Genomic DNA, 16,732 nt, shown 5'->3' with positions numbered 1-16,732 from the left:
TTGCGTTATCCATTCTTGTCTTCTGTTATTTTTCGTGAATAGTCCTTGTATATTATATAAAAAAAATACATACGAACGAAATGTTGGTCTTTTTTTTAGTCTACTGTCATGGTCTTGAGTTCAATTATGTTTAGTGTTCAGCTTTAAATATAAATATCGATTTTATTCCTGAAAGAAATACTGACCCACAAAACTAATTTCCTTCCTCAAGAGATAACTTATCACCAAGCATTACTCTTAAAGCAATCAACGTTTTTGTAACATTCCATCTGTACTTTTCAACAATAAAACGTTATCTAGTTTATCTCACAAAAGAAAGATAAAAATAAGTAATAAATACGTCTTAGACAATGCGACATGCATCAAAATTTCTCTCAGGCAGTTTGATCCGACTGACCCGACAAGGCAAAAGTTCAACAAGGCGAGACATTAGAATTATTGTGCTTAATGGGCCTACGACCATTTATCGACTTTCACCCGGAAGAGAGCGAAATTGTTTTTATTTTTTTTTTTTAGAAAGAAATGGTAATTTGTAAATAAGTTGTCAAACTATACAATAGATAAAATATTCAAGGGAATGAAAGAATAAGAACGGCCATTAATAAAATAAATGTATAGATATTTTTTTAAATTATATTTATATATGCTTTTAAATATTTGGAATGGATTTTGTTTTACAGAAGACCAGATCGTGAAGACAAAAGAGTATGACTATATAGAATAACAACAAAAAATTCCTATACTCCATTGCATATTCGAGCACATTTAAATATGGGGATTTAAAGTTAATATAGAGAAAATATGATCGGTATTCCAAGGTACGATACGAATCATAAAAAAGAAAACGCTGGTATGAAAAGCAATACAAATTAAACCAAGATACAAAGAACAACGTCAGACTAAGCGTTGAAAACATGAAACAATTCAGTAAACACAGAGCAGACATATGGAAACTAATAATGACATTAATTCATTCAATTCATCAATGATTATTGTTTTTTTTTTATAATAAATAAGAATCACCAAAAATTATATATTTCTTCCATTTTATGAACCGTTAGAAGAAAACGATTTTGATAAAACTTTTCGAAATGACAAATTCAATTTTTCGGTTACATAAACATTGTAATCTTAAGCATCTTAATAGATTAAAGGCATGGAATAGACGTAATAAACTGCAGAAGTTATATTGCAAACGTAGACTCGGATTATTGCCTAGTGATCCCAACATTGCGGGCTAAAATTTTAAACACCAATAAAGAAAATAAAATGGATACAAAAATGGAATATGTAAAAGCTGAGAGATGTGACAATTGCAGAACTGTACCCGGAAAACATCTCCAACAGGCTAAGGAATCAAAATGTAAATGAGACAGATATAGAATCCTACTGTATATAAAATATTTTCCCTAGTACTATGTCACCGTATGGCACCATATGCAGAACTGATAGTAGGAAAATACCGGCCTGGTTTCAAATCCTTGTCTTTGCTTATAATATCAATATTGTTGGGAGAACGGAAAACGCTGTACGAAAGACGTATGTAGCATTAAAAGAATTAGCTACAAAAATGGGTTTAATAATAAACACCAACAAAACGAAGTATATGAAAATAACCACGCAACCACAAATCTTACGACCACTTATTATAGAAAACGACGTCATCGAAGCAGTGAACGAATTTGTATACCTGAAAGGACTCCATAACACTGAAAATAATAGTACCGCAGAGATAAACCGCAGAATTTGCACGGCCAATACATGCTATTTTGGACTCAATCTCCTCCTTCTTCTTCTTCCTTTGCCCTATCCGTTTCGGACGTTGGCTATTAATAAGGCTATTTTGACTTTGTTTACGGCACCTCTGAACAGTTCGGTCGATGTTAGTCCGAACCATTGTCGCAGGTTATGCATCCATGAGTGTCGTCTTCTTCCCGGTCCCCTCCTACTGTCGATTCTTCCTTGTACTATTAACTGTAGCAGCCGATACTTAGTATTCCTCATGACATGTCCGAAGTACTCAAGCTTCCGTTTCTTTACGGTGAAGATTATTTCTTTGCTTTTGCCTATTCTCTGCATTACTTCCACGTTAGTGATGTGGTCTGTCCAGGATATCCGAAGAATACGGCGATATATCCACAGCTCAAAGGATTCTAGATTCTTCAGGGTGGCTTCCGTTGTGGTCCATGCCTCTGCTCCATAGAACAAGACCGGGAAGACATAACATTTGACCAGTCTTAATTTTAGTTCCATTGAGATTTTGCTTGTGAACCACTTTTTCATATTGTGGAACGCGTTTCGCGCTTTTTCAATTCGTGATCTTATTTCTGTTGACTGGTCCCATTTTGTGTTGACTGTGGTTCCAAGGTATGTGTATGTCTCCACTTGTTCTATTTTTCGGTTGTTTAATGTCAATTGCATCGGAGGTTGTTGTGTTCTGCTGATGAGCATGCATTTAGTTTTGGTTGTATTGAGTTCTAAACCATATTCTTGACTTGCTGTGTGTATGCTTTGCATGAGTCTTTGAAGCTCGTTGCAGTCATTTGCGATAATAACTGTGTCGTCAGCATATCTAATATTATTGATTACCTCTCCGTTTACTTTGATACCCTCCGAAACTTCTCCCAGTGCTTCTCTGAAGATTTGTTCAGAGTATATATTGAACAGGAGTGGCGAGAGGACGCATCCCTGTCGTACACCCTTTTTAATATCTATCTTCCCACTGTGTAAGTTGCCCATCTTTATCTCAGCACTTTGGTTCCAATAGAGACTGGTTATTATGCGCAGATCCTTGCCATCAATATGCATCTTCCTGAGCATTTCCATGAGTTTATCATGTTTGACCTTGTCAAACGCCTTGGAGAAGTCGATGAAGCACAAGTGGACGTCCTTGTGCATGTCTCTGCATCTTTGAATTAAAACTTGCAGACTGAAGATCGCCTCTCTTGTGCCCAATGCGCTTCGGAATCCGAACTGTGACTCCGATATATTTGCTTCGCATTTGTTATATATTCTATTGTATATGATTTTGGTGAAAACTTTGGTAATGTGATTTATCAAGCTTATTAAGCGGTGTTGATCACAGTGTTTTGCACTTGGTGTTTTAGGTATGGCTACAGAGGTCGATCGAAGCCAATCCTCCGGAATCTCCCCTTTGTCGTAAAAGGTGTTAAAAAGGCCTGTCAGAAAATCGAGGAAGTGGTCATCCGTTTCGCATAGGAGTTTTATGATCTCACCCTGTATGTTGTCGGGACCTGGTGTTTTGTCGTTTTTTAGCGATGAAATGGCTTTTTCCACTTCAGACCTTAGTATTTCGGGTCCAGTTATGTTGTCATCTTGGTCCACTGTCGCTCTGCGTTTATCGTTAAAAAGTCGTTCTACGTACTCTTTCCATGTGTCAATGAGCTTCAAGTCGTCTGATATAAGGTTACCGTCTGCGTCTATTAGTGTCGGGTGGGGATTATTGGTTTTATTTTTAGTTGTTAATTCTTTGATCTTTTTGTGCATGTTGTGGTAGTCATATCTTCTGTCGCACTCTTCGATTTCATCGCATTTCTCCTTCAGCCAGCGTTCCTTCGCTTCCTTTATCTTTGTTTTTATATTGTGACTTGTTTCTTGATACTTCACTTGATTTTGCATTTGTGTTGTCTTCTTTCTTCCATCATATCAAGGATTTCATCCGTCATCCATTCTTTCTTCTTTACGCGCTCCTGTAACAGAAGTGTCTTGTTTGTCATTTCAACAGCTCTTTTTATTTCTTCCCATTTAGCAACTGCGTCTTGTGCGGGTTCACTCAAGTTTCCAATGTTTCTTCTTAAGGATTCCTGTACTTGTTGTTTAATGTTGGGATCCTTTAATTTCCTAATGTTTATCTTGGTTTTGTTAGGCTTCCCTTCTATACGTTTTAGTTTGATTTCCAGTTTACCCACCACTGGGTTGTGATCCGATTGAGCGTCAGCCCCGGGATAGGTTTTCACTGATGTGATTGAGTTTCTGAATCTTTCTGGTATGGCAATGAAGTCGATCTGGTTTCTTACATTTGTTTCTTTCGAGTCTGCTGGCGACTTCCAGGTGTAAAGTCTGCGAGGGGGCAGTTTAAATTGCCAACAAAGAGCACGAAATCGCAAAGAATGGAGGAGTTTAAGGGAGGCCTATGTCCAACAGTGGACGTGATAAATGAAGGCTGGATGATGATGATGATCGAGAAATACAAAAAAATCATGAATGATGATGATCGAGATACTAGATATCGTAAAACATATTAAGATAGGACGTCTGAGGTAGATAGGGTATGTAGTGCGGATGGAACAAAATGAACCAGCTATATATACCAGCTTTTTATAGAAGAATACTCCTTGATAGATCCATTGGTCAGAGAAGAAGAGGACGACCAAACATATTTTTGAAAACAATAAAATTTTTATTTTTTTTATTTTGTTTCTCAAAAAACTTACATCCTTTAGTAGGTATGACAATCATATTCTGGTTCTTATCGTCACCATCGGCCCTATCCTCCCTCTCTCCTTTTTCCTTGGCAGCTTTCACTTCGAAGGAATAAGTCGTGGCCATCCTCAGACCTTTTATATCAGTATTAAATATCTTCATGTTTTCTTCTTTGTCCAGAACGTTCTCCGAGATGTCCGGTATGTTTTGGACTTTACATCTTTGGGTACCCCACGTTTGTAACTCGCAGTACCGCACGTTGAAACCGTTTGGGATCGTTTTGGAGGAATCTACTTCCCAGTGGAGACGCACCTGTCTGTAGTCAGGTTCACCCATTAGATTTTTTATACCTGGAAAGAAAAAACAACATTAGTTAATCTGATTAAGAACTAAACTATAAAATTTTACTTAATTTACTTTATTTTTAGCAGGCATCTTTCATACACTATAGAATTCTTATGTTTTTATTAACCAGCAGCATACAACACGGTTTGAAGTAAAATAAGGATAAACAACTCCTTCGGAAATGTCTTCAAATATAGAGATTGTTGCAATATATGCTCACCGAAAGAATAATTTAATTAAAAAAGCATTTTTCAAAGTTTAAGTACGACCGGCACAAGGATCGGTACTTGCCCTATTACCGCTTAGTATGTAACATGCAGATATAAATAAGACAATATCAAGAAAGTTTGAGCAACAATAAGCACTAACAACCAAACAAAATCTATAAAAAATGAAGCAATTCTATCTAAAATTTAATTGTATTTAATATATTTACCGCCTTGTTTTGTCGTTTTAATAGTACAATGAACTTAAATTTCTTTTCTATAACCATTACAGTAAATATTTCGCAGAAATTTACGTTTATATTGATTTACGTTTAGCCGACACAGGTGTAGGAAAAAACTGCCCCGTAAAAAGAATTTGGAAAACCCAAATTGATTCCGGGACTGTTTAAACATTAGAAACCCATTATGCATCTCGAACCTCAACTTGTTTAATGCGATTAGATCCAGCCACTTGTGGTTAAAACTTTTATTGACTTTGAATATTAAGTAGTCTTTCGAGGGAGGTGAGTTTTCTCCCCAAATTTAATAAAAGCCGCTTGGTCGATCGCTAAGTAGAAGGTGTAAAGATTTGACGGACTTTGACTGAATGCCGAGAACATAGTAGAGAACTAAGTTTAAAATTGCATTTGTTGTCACGTATACTCCGCCTTTCTTTGTCGCATTACAGTAAATTCATTTTATCATCAAATAAATAAAAAAAGCCACAATTATGACAGATCAATAAAGACTAAGCTGGAATTCGAAATAGTAAGAAATATTTAACTTTGGAAACAGAAACATGTTAAAAAAACAAAACAAAAACGAATTACATGGATATGAACTTTCGTGAGCTCTTAAGTGCTCTTAATGCACAAATATTAGGGACTAATATCAAGCATAGTCATGCAAAAAAGCCTATATATTGTTACGATAGTTCCGTGAGGTTTATTCCATATCGAAAAACTCCCTGACAAAAAAAGTATTAAAAAAATGTTTAATGATCGAAATGTCATCGAAAAATATCAAAAAGTCTAGAAATTCTGAAAGAGAAAGTCTGGAATGTCAGAAATTGTAAATAAACACAAAAAATTGATAGTTAATAACAGCAGTATTTGAGTTTATAAAGTTGATAGTTATCATTGAGTTAAAGTATTGTAATATTGTTGATGTTTCAATAAAGTTATTTTAAAGAGGTGTTCTAATCGAGTACGTACAGTTTAACAAGTGATAAAGCCAAGGCTAGACCAGGTACAACTTACGAAAGAGGTGAACCAGTATGGTTATACAATTCCACGGCTGCCACCAATGTTACACTTCTTTAAAATAACTTTATTCAAACACCAACATTATTACAATAGAAGGAAAAAGACAGTTAAGATTTGATTAGATTCCTCATGTCTCTAATAACATCTTTATCAACGTCTGTTTTGCCTTGCAATTCTTAGAAGGCACAGATTAAAGCAAAAATCTGAATTTGGTTTCGAAAATTAGATTACGGATTATTACAATACTTTTACTCAATAACAACTATCATATTAAAAAACTCTTTAAGTTTCATTTTTTTCCAGAAAATCTTTAGATGTCTGAAGATGGGCCAAATGCAATAATCTTTTAATATTGGCTTCATATTCTTGCAGGCTTTCGTTATGCTTTTGATACCGAACTTTCAGTTGATTTTTGAAAACCTCATTTAGATGCTGCTGGCCATATCTTTTTTTTTTAAAGCTTGAACGAGAGAGGTATTCATTAATGGCTATAGGATGTTGAAACGCAATAAGCTCTTCGATCACAGCATCATCAAACGCTAAATTGAGCACTACTCTACTAAAGAAATAAGATTTCGAGAAAATGAGGAAGTCACGATCAATCAACAACTTATTTTATCCCAGATATTAAGCCCATTGCAAAATCTTTAACAAAAATCTCAAAGTGAAAACAAAATATGTTTTAATTGTGGAAGAATAGATTTGCAAAATAATTGCATAAGCTGATCCCAGGCAAGAAAAGAAGAACCAAAAAATGAGGTCAGAAGGTCGCTTAGATCTACATCCAGAAACCCGTCACATAGTCCTACTAGAAATAATATTAGAGATAGAATTTTAAGGAATCGATCGGCCACAACTGACCATAGACATTCAAACAATAGCCAGTAGGCACGAAAACTAAAAAAAAACCCCAAATTTGTACTTTAAATAAAACTGAACAAAATTTACTACTTAAGGGGTCACAATGACAATAAAAAATACACCTTTATTATTGATACAGGTGCAATCAGTATTCAATCCAGATTTCTGAATGAAAAATTATAACCCACTAAAACAAACTTAGTTCTTGAAACAGCTTCAGGTCACACTATTCCAGTTCATTGAGAGATAACGACAACCATGCAGATTGGTAACACTTTTATAAAACACCTATTTCTTCTTGTAGCCGATATTAAAAAAGATGAATGCGTTTTTGGGATGAAATGTATGATTACATCTAAATACCCACTACGATGTAAAATCGAAATTGATGGGAAAATAATAAAGCAGGAAGCAAGGTTTAGTTATCTGGGAATAGATATAACTGGTTACGGAGATGTTGAAGAAGAACTACGACAACAATGCTTAAAAGCAAGTAAAGCGGCGGGATATCTTAATGACACAATCTGGAAGAACAAACACCTAAGACAAGACTCAAAACAAGAATCTATAAAGCAATTAAACCTAACATACACGAGACGACTACTAGAAACAACAGAGATGAAAATACTCCGACGAATATCAGAGAAAAGTTTGTTGAATAAGAAGAGCATGCAATATAGAAGACATTAATGGATGGGTGACAAAACGGAACAAATGGACGAAGAAGACCAAGACCAAGAAAAAGATGGTGCGATAATTTAAACAATTTAGGAGGCTCATATTCAAGAAGAAACAGGCTTTAAAGCCTACATACAAGAAGGAAGAAGAAGAAGAAGCGTTTTTGGGATGGATATTATGCAGAACAAATTTATCACAGATCTTTAAAATAAAAATCTTTTGTTTATTGCAAATGAAGTTGTCCTAAATTTGGGAGAATCGATACCACAAGTAAGAGTACGAGGATACAAAATTCCTCAAAATTCTGAAAGGGTCGTTCTGGCGAGATTGAGTCAAAAATCTCGTTAGTGACGGAATTTTGATAGCCAGGTGCCTCGTTAATGTAGGTGATGTGGGTCTTTACAGGTTTCAGGTTCTACCATTTGGTCTTTGTAATGGTCTAGTTACGTTTGAACGTCTGATAGAGATAGTTTTGAGAGGACTAACCTGGAAGAAATGTCTAGTATATCTTGATTATATAAAAATTATGTCCAAAACCTTTGATGATCATCTGAAAAACTTTGATAGATTGAGAAATGCCATTGTAAAGCTAAATTATAAGAAATGTTTTATTTCTTTAAAATAACTTTATTCAAACACTAACTTCTTCTCAAATACTTCAAAAACTCAAATACTACTATTATTAACTGTCAACTTCTTATGTCTATACATATTTTCTGACATTCCAGACACTACTAGCCATTTCAGGATTTTTTGACGAAATCTCGATCATTCTAGATTTTTTTAATACTGTTTCTTTTTCGTCAAGGGGCTTTTTCTATATGAAATAAATTTTACGGAACTGTCGTAATAATACGTCATGGAACAATGGAAGAAACTATATATGTCATAAAGCAGCTAACGAAACAAAATTAGAACAACCTTTCTGATGTCCAATCTCGGGTAGTAAAATAAAGGAGAAGAAAAAGATAAATTTAATCAAATATAATTCTAGATATTTATTGTTTTTTTAACAGAGCAGACATCCAAATTTCGTCTATTAAAGCACAATCTTTATATGGAAACAAGCAATCAATGAATCGACATAGATAACTTACCTATTCCACATAAACTGGTCATATTTCTCGAAGAAACACCGGAAATAACCATTTAGGAGCGATGCTTGTTCAGGTACTGATGACCTTAATGGAAAACTTATGTCGGAAAACAGTTATAACATAAAAAAACTTGAATTTTATTTCACTTGCGGTGAACTAGTTGTAAGGTGATTGCAGTCATAATTTGTGAAGTATCTACATGTTTTTGCTTAGGTATTACTTATACTGAGAATTGTGGTAAACTAAATAAATATGCATTCTTGATCTTTGAGTTTAACGTGTTGTAATGTTAGACGAAGCTTTAAAATAAAACAAAAGAAAAAAAATATAAAACTTAAAAAATCTACTAATGAAAATGTATTAAGTTCTCTTTTTTAAATATAAGAAATAGTAAACGGAAAATACTATTTGTATCAATAAGCCAAATGAAAGCATAAATTTAAATATTGAAAAGAAGACAATTCAGACATATTCTAATACAGCTGCTGAAGTTACATCTACTTTGGTATGAAGTTATACATCACACATTCATAAATAAACGCATTTACAAACAACGAGAAACATCAAATCCATTATCGATTCCGCAATTGTCAATAAAACTAGTACTCTCAAAATTACAGATAGAAAAGTCAAGAGAGGAGCCGAATATGGCACTGACTACTGATTAACAATTTCAAAAATTTAATTTTTAACACCCTGAACACTTAAGCTAGAAAGAAGGAAGAACTCCGGGTAGAAAATGAAGAGGAAGATAAGGAAATGAAGTTCAATTTACATCTACTGCAAGATGAATCTATAAGGGACCTCTACCAGCGGAGACTTGAGCAGAAATTACGGGAATTCGGTTTCAGAAACGTCAAAGAAACGTACGAACACGTAAAACACAGTATAAAAGAGGCGGCATTAGAAGATTTGGGAGAACTCGAGAAAATAAATACCCAATACAGAGTAAAAATAAACGAATAAATCAAAAAATGTATTGAAGAAACAAAATTCTATATCTAAAAAGTATGAACACCCAATCTCCAGAAGACATACAAAAGAACAAAGAGAAAAACATAAAAATAAAACGAAGAAATACAAAAGAAAAGAATGAAGACTAGGGAGAAACATGTGCACAATTGAACAATATATAGAGAAACACGGAAAATACCAATGAAAAAGTCCAAATACAATATGCATAAGAAGAAGAGTGGTAAGAATACTATAATATACGGAAAACCGCCCATATTTCATAGAGACACACAGTACATGAACAACGATGAAATTAAAATGGAGAACATGTTGGGCTCAGTAAGCGAAGTACCGAATGCCATATAAACTCTAAAGAACAAAAAATCAGCGGGCTACATAGGAATCGTTAATGAACTAATTAAGTACGGAACAAAGATCGCCACAAAACCGTACACGAAATGTTCAGTAACGTTATAAATCTGAACTAAATACCAGATGAATGGTCCAAAGGGGGGATCGGAAGAAATCTACAGGGGCATTAGTATGATAGCATGTATGGGCATAATCCATCTGAAATAAAATCTTGAGATGATCATGCAGGATTTACTGCAGAAAGGTCCTGCATAGGCCACATATATACACTCCAACAATTAATTGAGAAAAAAATGGCAAAAAATATACCGGTTCACATGGCTTTCATCGATTTAAAAAATGCAGAAGCAGGTTCCCAGAAAACAGCTATGAAAAACGATGAGGGAAATCGGGATAACGTAGAAGTTAATTGAAGCCGTAAAAACCTATACAACAACAACAGGGTGAGAAATAAAAATCGGCAGTAAATTCTAGGCATAAAGACAGCATAAAACTTGAACAAATTCTTTAGCAATTTAATTCATTTAACATGTCTAGCTGGGTTACAGGGAGAAAATTCTCGATCCTTTGAGATAAAGGATGGACTCAGACAAGGGGATGCCCTGGCTTGCCTCCTATTTGACATTGCGTTGGGAAAGGCAGTCCGAGACACACGAATTAGAGACAGCAGTACTATTTACAATAGATCGATGCAAATCTTAGCATACGCTGAAGACATTGACATAATAGGACGTAGCCAGCGAGATGTAGAGCAATATTTCCTAGAATTGGAAACGGCGGCGAGTACAAAACCAAGTACATGTTGGTTAGTAAGGATCTTATAGCAAATGAGGAACGGAAAACAGCATTCAAATGCAGCAATTCAACAGAAAACAGCAACAAATTAGAAGACGAATAAATCTTACATATAGGACATACTATGGACCCCAAAAACAATTCCACTTAAGAAATATCCAACGAAAAACTTAAATTATTATATACAAAACACTGCTGAGGCCGGTCCTCACATACGGGGCGGAAACATGGACTCTAACGCAGAAGGATGAAAGGCTTCTGGGAATATTCAAACGTAAGGTATTCCGCAAAATATTTGGAGCTACAAACGATCAAGGTCAGTGGCGCAAAAGATTTAATTTCGAATTATACGTTATAATGTCGCGTCGTAACATTCATTAAAACACAGCGACTTAGATAGTCCGGACACATAATACGAATTCCTGACAACATGATGGCTAAAAAGCTAACCACAGGAGCTTCTGTAGGAAGAAGAAGCAGAGGCCGACCGCGAATTAGGTAGTTAAATGGAGTTGAGACCGACTTGGGGATACTAGAGATCAGCAGAAGAAACCGAATGGCGGCTAATCTTATGATGACGACTTGTGAAATTCAAAGGTAAAGCTCATGAGCTTTACCTTTGAAATTTTTTACATGTAAATGAATTGATAAATAATGTCAAAACATTTTTATAAAATCGCCATTACGTGTTCAATTTTACAAAAACCGTCTGGGTGATATTCCATTTCCCCATTTACCTGTTATCACAAGATGAGATACTGGGTTACAAGGAGCATTTTTGAATGCGGAGTATTTTCAAAGAATAAAAAGTTTTAATACAGAATTAACAGATTCCACTTCAGCAGTTCTGGAGGAATGTAAATACCTCATATAACTACTTAATTTACCTCAGAATCTAGAATACATAAGCTTACATTTTAAATTTGTTGTTGGGGATATAAAAAAAATGACTCTTTGAAAATCGGTCGATTTGATTTATCATGTTAAAGAATTTTTTCGTTAAAGGTTAAAGGAAACGTAGGTATATCTCTAGGAAGGACAGGAAATAAATTGCAATATGATTTAAACAAAAACTCAGGATTTTCTATTTTGGGAAAAGTGGCAAAAGTTTATCAAGATGATCCAGATCTTAAGATATTGCCTTCGAACATAAACAAGTTTAAAAATGCACCAATAACTTCTGTTGATGTTGAAAGAAGTTTTTTTATTTATAAACATTTATACACAGATAGAAAGCACAATATTTTAATTAAAAATTTTGAAAAACAAATAATTGTCAATTGTTTTGATAAGGATAGCACTAGTTTGTTAAACTGCCTATCTACTATAAGTATGTATGGTTGCTGTATTTCTTAAAATATTGATATTTTGTATTACATTAAAATAAATAAATCTATATAAAATCAGTTTTAATCTACATAAAAAATACTACTTTTTAAATACTAGTAGGAGTGCAATTTAGGTTATTTTTATTATATAAATTGGTTTTTAAATGTAAAATTTTTGAGCAAGGCAATAATTAATTTGTGCAAATATATGTGCATATTTGCTCTGTTTTCTGCTGCATATATTTCGGTCTCTTCTCATGACGTATCCTATGACATTCAGATTACTTACTTTAGATCTCTATGACGATCCACATACATTCTTATCGAAAGTAAAGAAAAAGTTCGTTCCATTTCCACGCCCGATGCACAACGAAAAGAAACAGTGAACCTCTTTAACGAATTTTATTAAATCTTCGTTCTTATGCTACAAATTATTCACATAATGAAATTGAAGTTAACCGCAAGCAGATGAAAGCGTTGAAATAAAATAATCAAATTTAACGGTTCATGTACCTACTCAACCCACATTGCGATGTTCGTAGCAAAAACTGAAATTGAACGGATCTGTTTCTTTCTGACCAGATAATGTTATTTAGTTTTTCGTTTGGTTTCTAGTTGTGCACAAAAATGCATAGATTATTCATTAAATCAGAAAGTGTTTTACCATACACGTGTAGAGGTGTGGTTTACAATAGTTGCTGCATCTTTTCTTATTATCTTTGATGACAAATTTTTTAATTTGTTTAATTTACTAATGTTTGTATTTTGAGAACGATTTCCGTGGAAAGTGGAAATTGAAACGTCAATAAACGTACTTTAACCTTTAATTGTGGCTTATTCCTATTTAAATAGTAATTACTTTAAAATGCCACAAGAAAATAGCTTCAGAGTGATTAATAAATTAACATGGAAAGGATAAAAAAGATAATATGCACACAGGTTAATTGTTTTTTTTGCATTTCTTTATACCTCTTCTTTATTTCAGAGACCCAGGGACTAGACATTTAAAGCCTGTTCCTGCACGAATTATGTTTATATGTCGTGTGTATTTTCTTCTATATATTCTTTTATTTCCTTATTGATCAAGAAGATATTCAGTTCTTCTTTACCTTAATTCTTAGTTTCTTTTATTGTCAAGGGTCTCTTAAACTACTTTTTAAATATATGGTGACAGTTGTTGGTCCAGATTTTTGATTTCTTCAAAACAAAAATTCAGGAAGCTAAAATGGAGAAACTTTCACCACAACTATGTATTTAACTTCATCTTTATTGTCGTCTTTCGACATATCAAAAGATCATTATCGTCTTTTAAAGAAACAATTATTTAGAATGCCAGAAAATTATTCAGTAATAGAAAAGAACAAAGAAAAGGATTTGAAAATTTATATCCTGCGGAATCTACACTCTTCAAAATATATCTAAATGAGGCACTCTCAGTGTGGAGAAGAAAGTGCTGCAATATGGGCATCCCAATCGAAGATGATAGATTGTACACGATACACTTCGCTGACGACCAAGCCATTCTAGCTGAAGACGAGAGTGATATAGGCTACATGCTTAGAAAACTAGAAGATGAGTATACCAAATGGGGCCTCACAATTAATATACAAAAAACTGAGTACTTAGTTGTAGGAGAAAAACCAAAAAGCCTACAAATCGAAACGGGAACTATAAAACCAAAAGACAATTTTAAATACTTGGGAGTCCAAATAACATTAAAAGCAGGAAGTAGCGAAGAAATACACTCTAGGATTGGCCAAGCAAGATCAGCCACCAGACAGCTACACGGACTATTATGGAATAAAAAAATAACAAAAGAAAATAAAAGAAGAATTTATAAAACAATAATAGAAAGTATAGGGCTGTACGGCGCCAAAGAAACAAATCAAAAATTAAGGCCATGGAAATGAACTACTGGAGACGATGTTACCAGCTCACTAGACTTGATAGGGTGAGAAACGAAGATATTCGGAGAAAAATGGAAATCGATCTAGATATAATAGACACAATCGAAGCCAAAAGACTTAACTGGTATGGACACCTTCAGAGAATGCCTGAAAATATATGACCAAAAAAAAATAGAAGAATGGACTCCGCCAACTAGAAGAAAACGAGGTAGACCAAGACGATCCTGGAGAGACGATGTCGACGATGCAATGACCGCCAGAGCTCTAACAACTGAAGATTGCTTCGACAGAAAACGCTGGAAATTAGGATGCGAGAAGCGGGGCCAGCTGTAGAAGAGTCGCTTGTTATATATATTATATATCCTGCGGAACTTACGAGGATAGATTGATATCAAACTAGCCTTTGATAAATGGTGCTACTTTAATTGAATAACCACCGTATTCCCCAGATCTTGCCGCTAGCGATTTTTTCCTGTTTCTAAACCTAAAAAAATGGCTCGGAGGACGTCGTTTCGCAACAAATGATGACGTCGTCACTGAAACTTTGGCCTATTTTGAAGAGCTCGAGCAAAAGTACTATTCGGACGGGATAAAAAAATTGGAACATTGTCTTACTAAGTGTTTCGAGCTAAAAGGGGACTATGTTGAGAAATAAATCGATTTAATTCCAAAAAACTTGTTTTTTCTATCAAAGGCTAGTTTTATATCAATCCACCCTCGTATGTCCAAAAATACATAGGGCAAAGCAACCAACGAATCGGCGCTCGACTAGTCGAACACAAACTAGCTCTAAGAAATGCGCAAATCTGATTGCGCTTCTTTACGTATGTACACGAATATTATATTAAACATACCAAGGGACACAAAATGGTCTTTAGTTGCTGCAAAAATATCACAGTCCCACACCAAAAGACAATAACGATAAGAGAAGTCATAGAAGTAGAAATACAAGGAAAGCTAAACAATAGGGATGGCATCTTAATCGCACATGAAGTCACTTATCAAAAAACCCAACACTCGAATTAACGACCGATAATAAAACAGGCGAATCAGAAGCTTTCGAATGAAAACTTTTATGCATCTTTAGGCCTATTAACGAAAATAGAATATGTAGATCCATATACAATTTATAAACTATAACAACCATCCAAAAATACACCTATCATAAAATTTTTTGGGCACCATAGACTTCGATGGGGTGATTATCTAGTAAAAGAGATGATGGCAACTGCTCCTTCCTATGCTTTTATACATACTAAGCTGTGACACTAATGTTGATATTATCTGTGTAATTAAGATAGGAAATTCCACTTTAATTTCATAACAACAAGTGCACATTGAGGAAATAAAATCCTGGCAACTGTCATATTTATCGTAAATTATATGCAATAATTCTACACATGCCTAAAACAGTACGTCACGACTGAAACAAGACTCCGAAAACAACTACATATTAATTTTGTCTGGTCAAATAAACATTCTCACATAAATTTCTTCACAGATTTTTCAAATCAAATTACTAACGGCACCTAACAACTTTTCATACTCTTTCCACTTAAAATACCCGTTATATAAAAAGTTATTGTAATTCATTTTCATAAATACCTAATTAAATGCAGTTTCTGCATATTTGTGTACAGATAATAAGCCCATCCACTTTGATGATTACAATACAATAATAATATTGTAATTGTTCAATTTTCCTGTCAGTTCTTATTGGATAATAAGTCTTTTATTCTTCATGTTATTCTGATTAACCATGATGATATTATTAGAACAAACTAACTGCTCGCCAAATTGTATTGTTATGCTAAAGTGCTATTAGAAATTTTTTTTTTAACTATTATCAAAATAATTTGTTTTATATTAAGAATAAGTTTTTTTAAATTGTGTTTAATATTGAGGTAACATCTAAAATTAAAGTAAAATGTGATAAAACGTGAAAAATTAAAGTGAAAGTGCACATAAAGATAAGAAAAGAAAGTATATGTAATGGCGCATAGGCCGGAACCTGCAGCAGCAATATATTCTAGTGGGACCTAAACTTCTATGACTCATGTTTCATTATTTTCTAGGGCGATATGGAAACAATCATACAGATCAAAGGTTTTTTAGTACGTTTCTTTGGCGATATAATATAACCGTGTCGGTTTTTGTTACTTAATTTTTAGAATTCATATTATATTAAGGAAGCAGTTGTACAAATAATTGAACAGACGATCAGAAATACGAGATTTAGTTTATTAGAATTGATAATCCAAGCAAAATTTTATACTCTACTTGTAAATGAATGATAGCATGATAGCACTTTGTCTATCCATTCCTTCCATGGTCTTTCTACTTGCCGTGTTCTCACCATAGTTCCATTAAGCATTCTATTAGGTGTTCTCTTTTTATTCATTCTTATAAGGTAGCACAGTCTTTGTATTTTTGCATAATAGAGGGTTCTTTGTGCTACTCGTATTGATATAACTCGTGGTA

The 16,732-nt window shown here is 34.0% G+C and overlaps 2 protein-coding genes across 2 annotated transcripts in view; one reads left to right on the top strand and one right to left on the bottom strand.

Moving 5' to 3' along the window:
• Pld (Phospholipase D) overlaps positions 1-16,732 on the top strand; it is a 384,903-nt gene that overhangs the window by 34,701 nt on the left and 333,470 nt on the right. The window lies entirely within an intron of this gene.
• LOC140432920 (uncharacterized) overlaps positions 1-16,732 on the bottom strand; it is a 79,600-nt gene that overhangs the window by 31,677 nt on the left and 31,191 nt on the right. Inside the window, exon 2 of the mRNA XM_072521093.1 lies at positions 4,455-4,793. Coding sequence (XP_072377194.1) covers positions 4,455-4,793 — 339 coding nt within the window. The remainder of the gene's footprint in view (positions 1-4,454; positions 4,794-16,732) is intronic.

This window comes from Diabrotica undecimpunctata, chromosome 1, assembly GCF_040954645.1.
Source record: "Diabrotica undecimpunctata isolate CICGRU chromosome 1, icDiaUnde3, whole genome shotgun sequence".
In the NCBI taxonomy this organism is placed as follows: domain Eukaryota; kingdom Metazoa; phylum Arthropoda; class Insecta; order Coleoptera; family Chrysomelidae; genus Diabrotica; species Diabrotica undecimpunctata.
The sequence above is the reverse complement of the archived record's forward strand: the minus strand, read 5'-3'. Positions and strand labels throughout refer to the sequence as shown.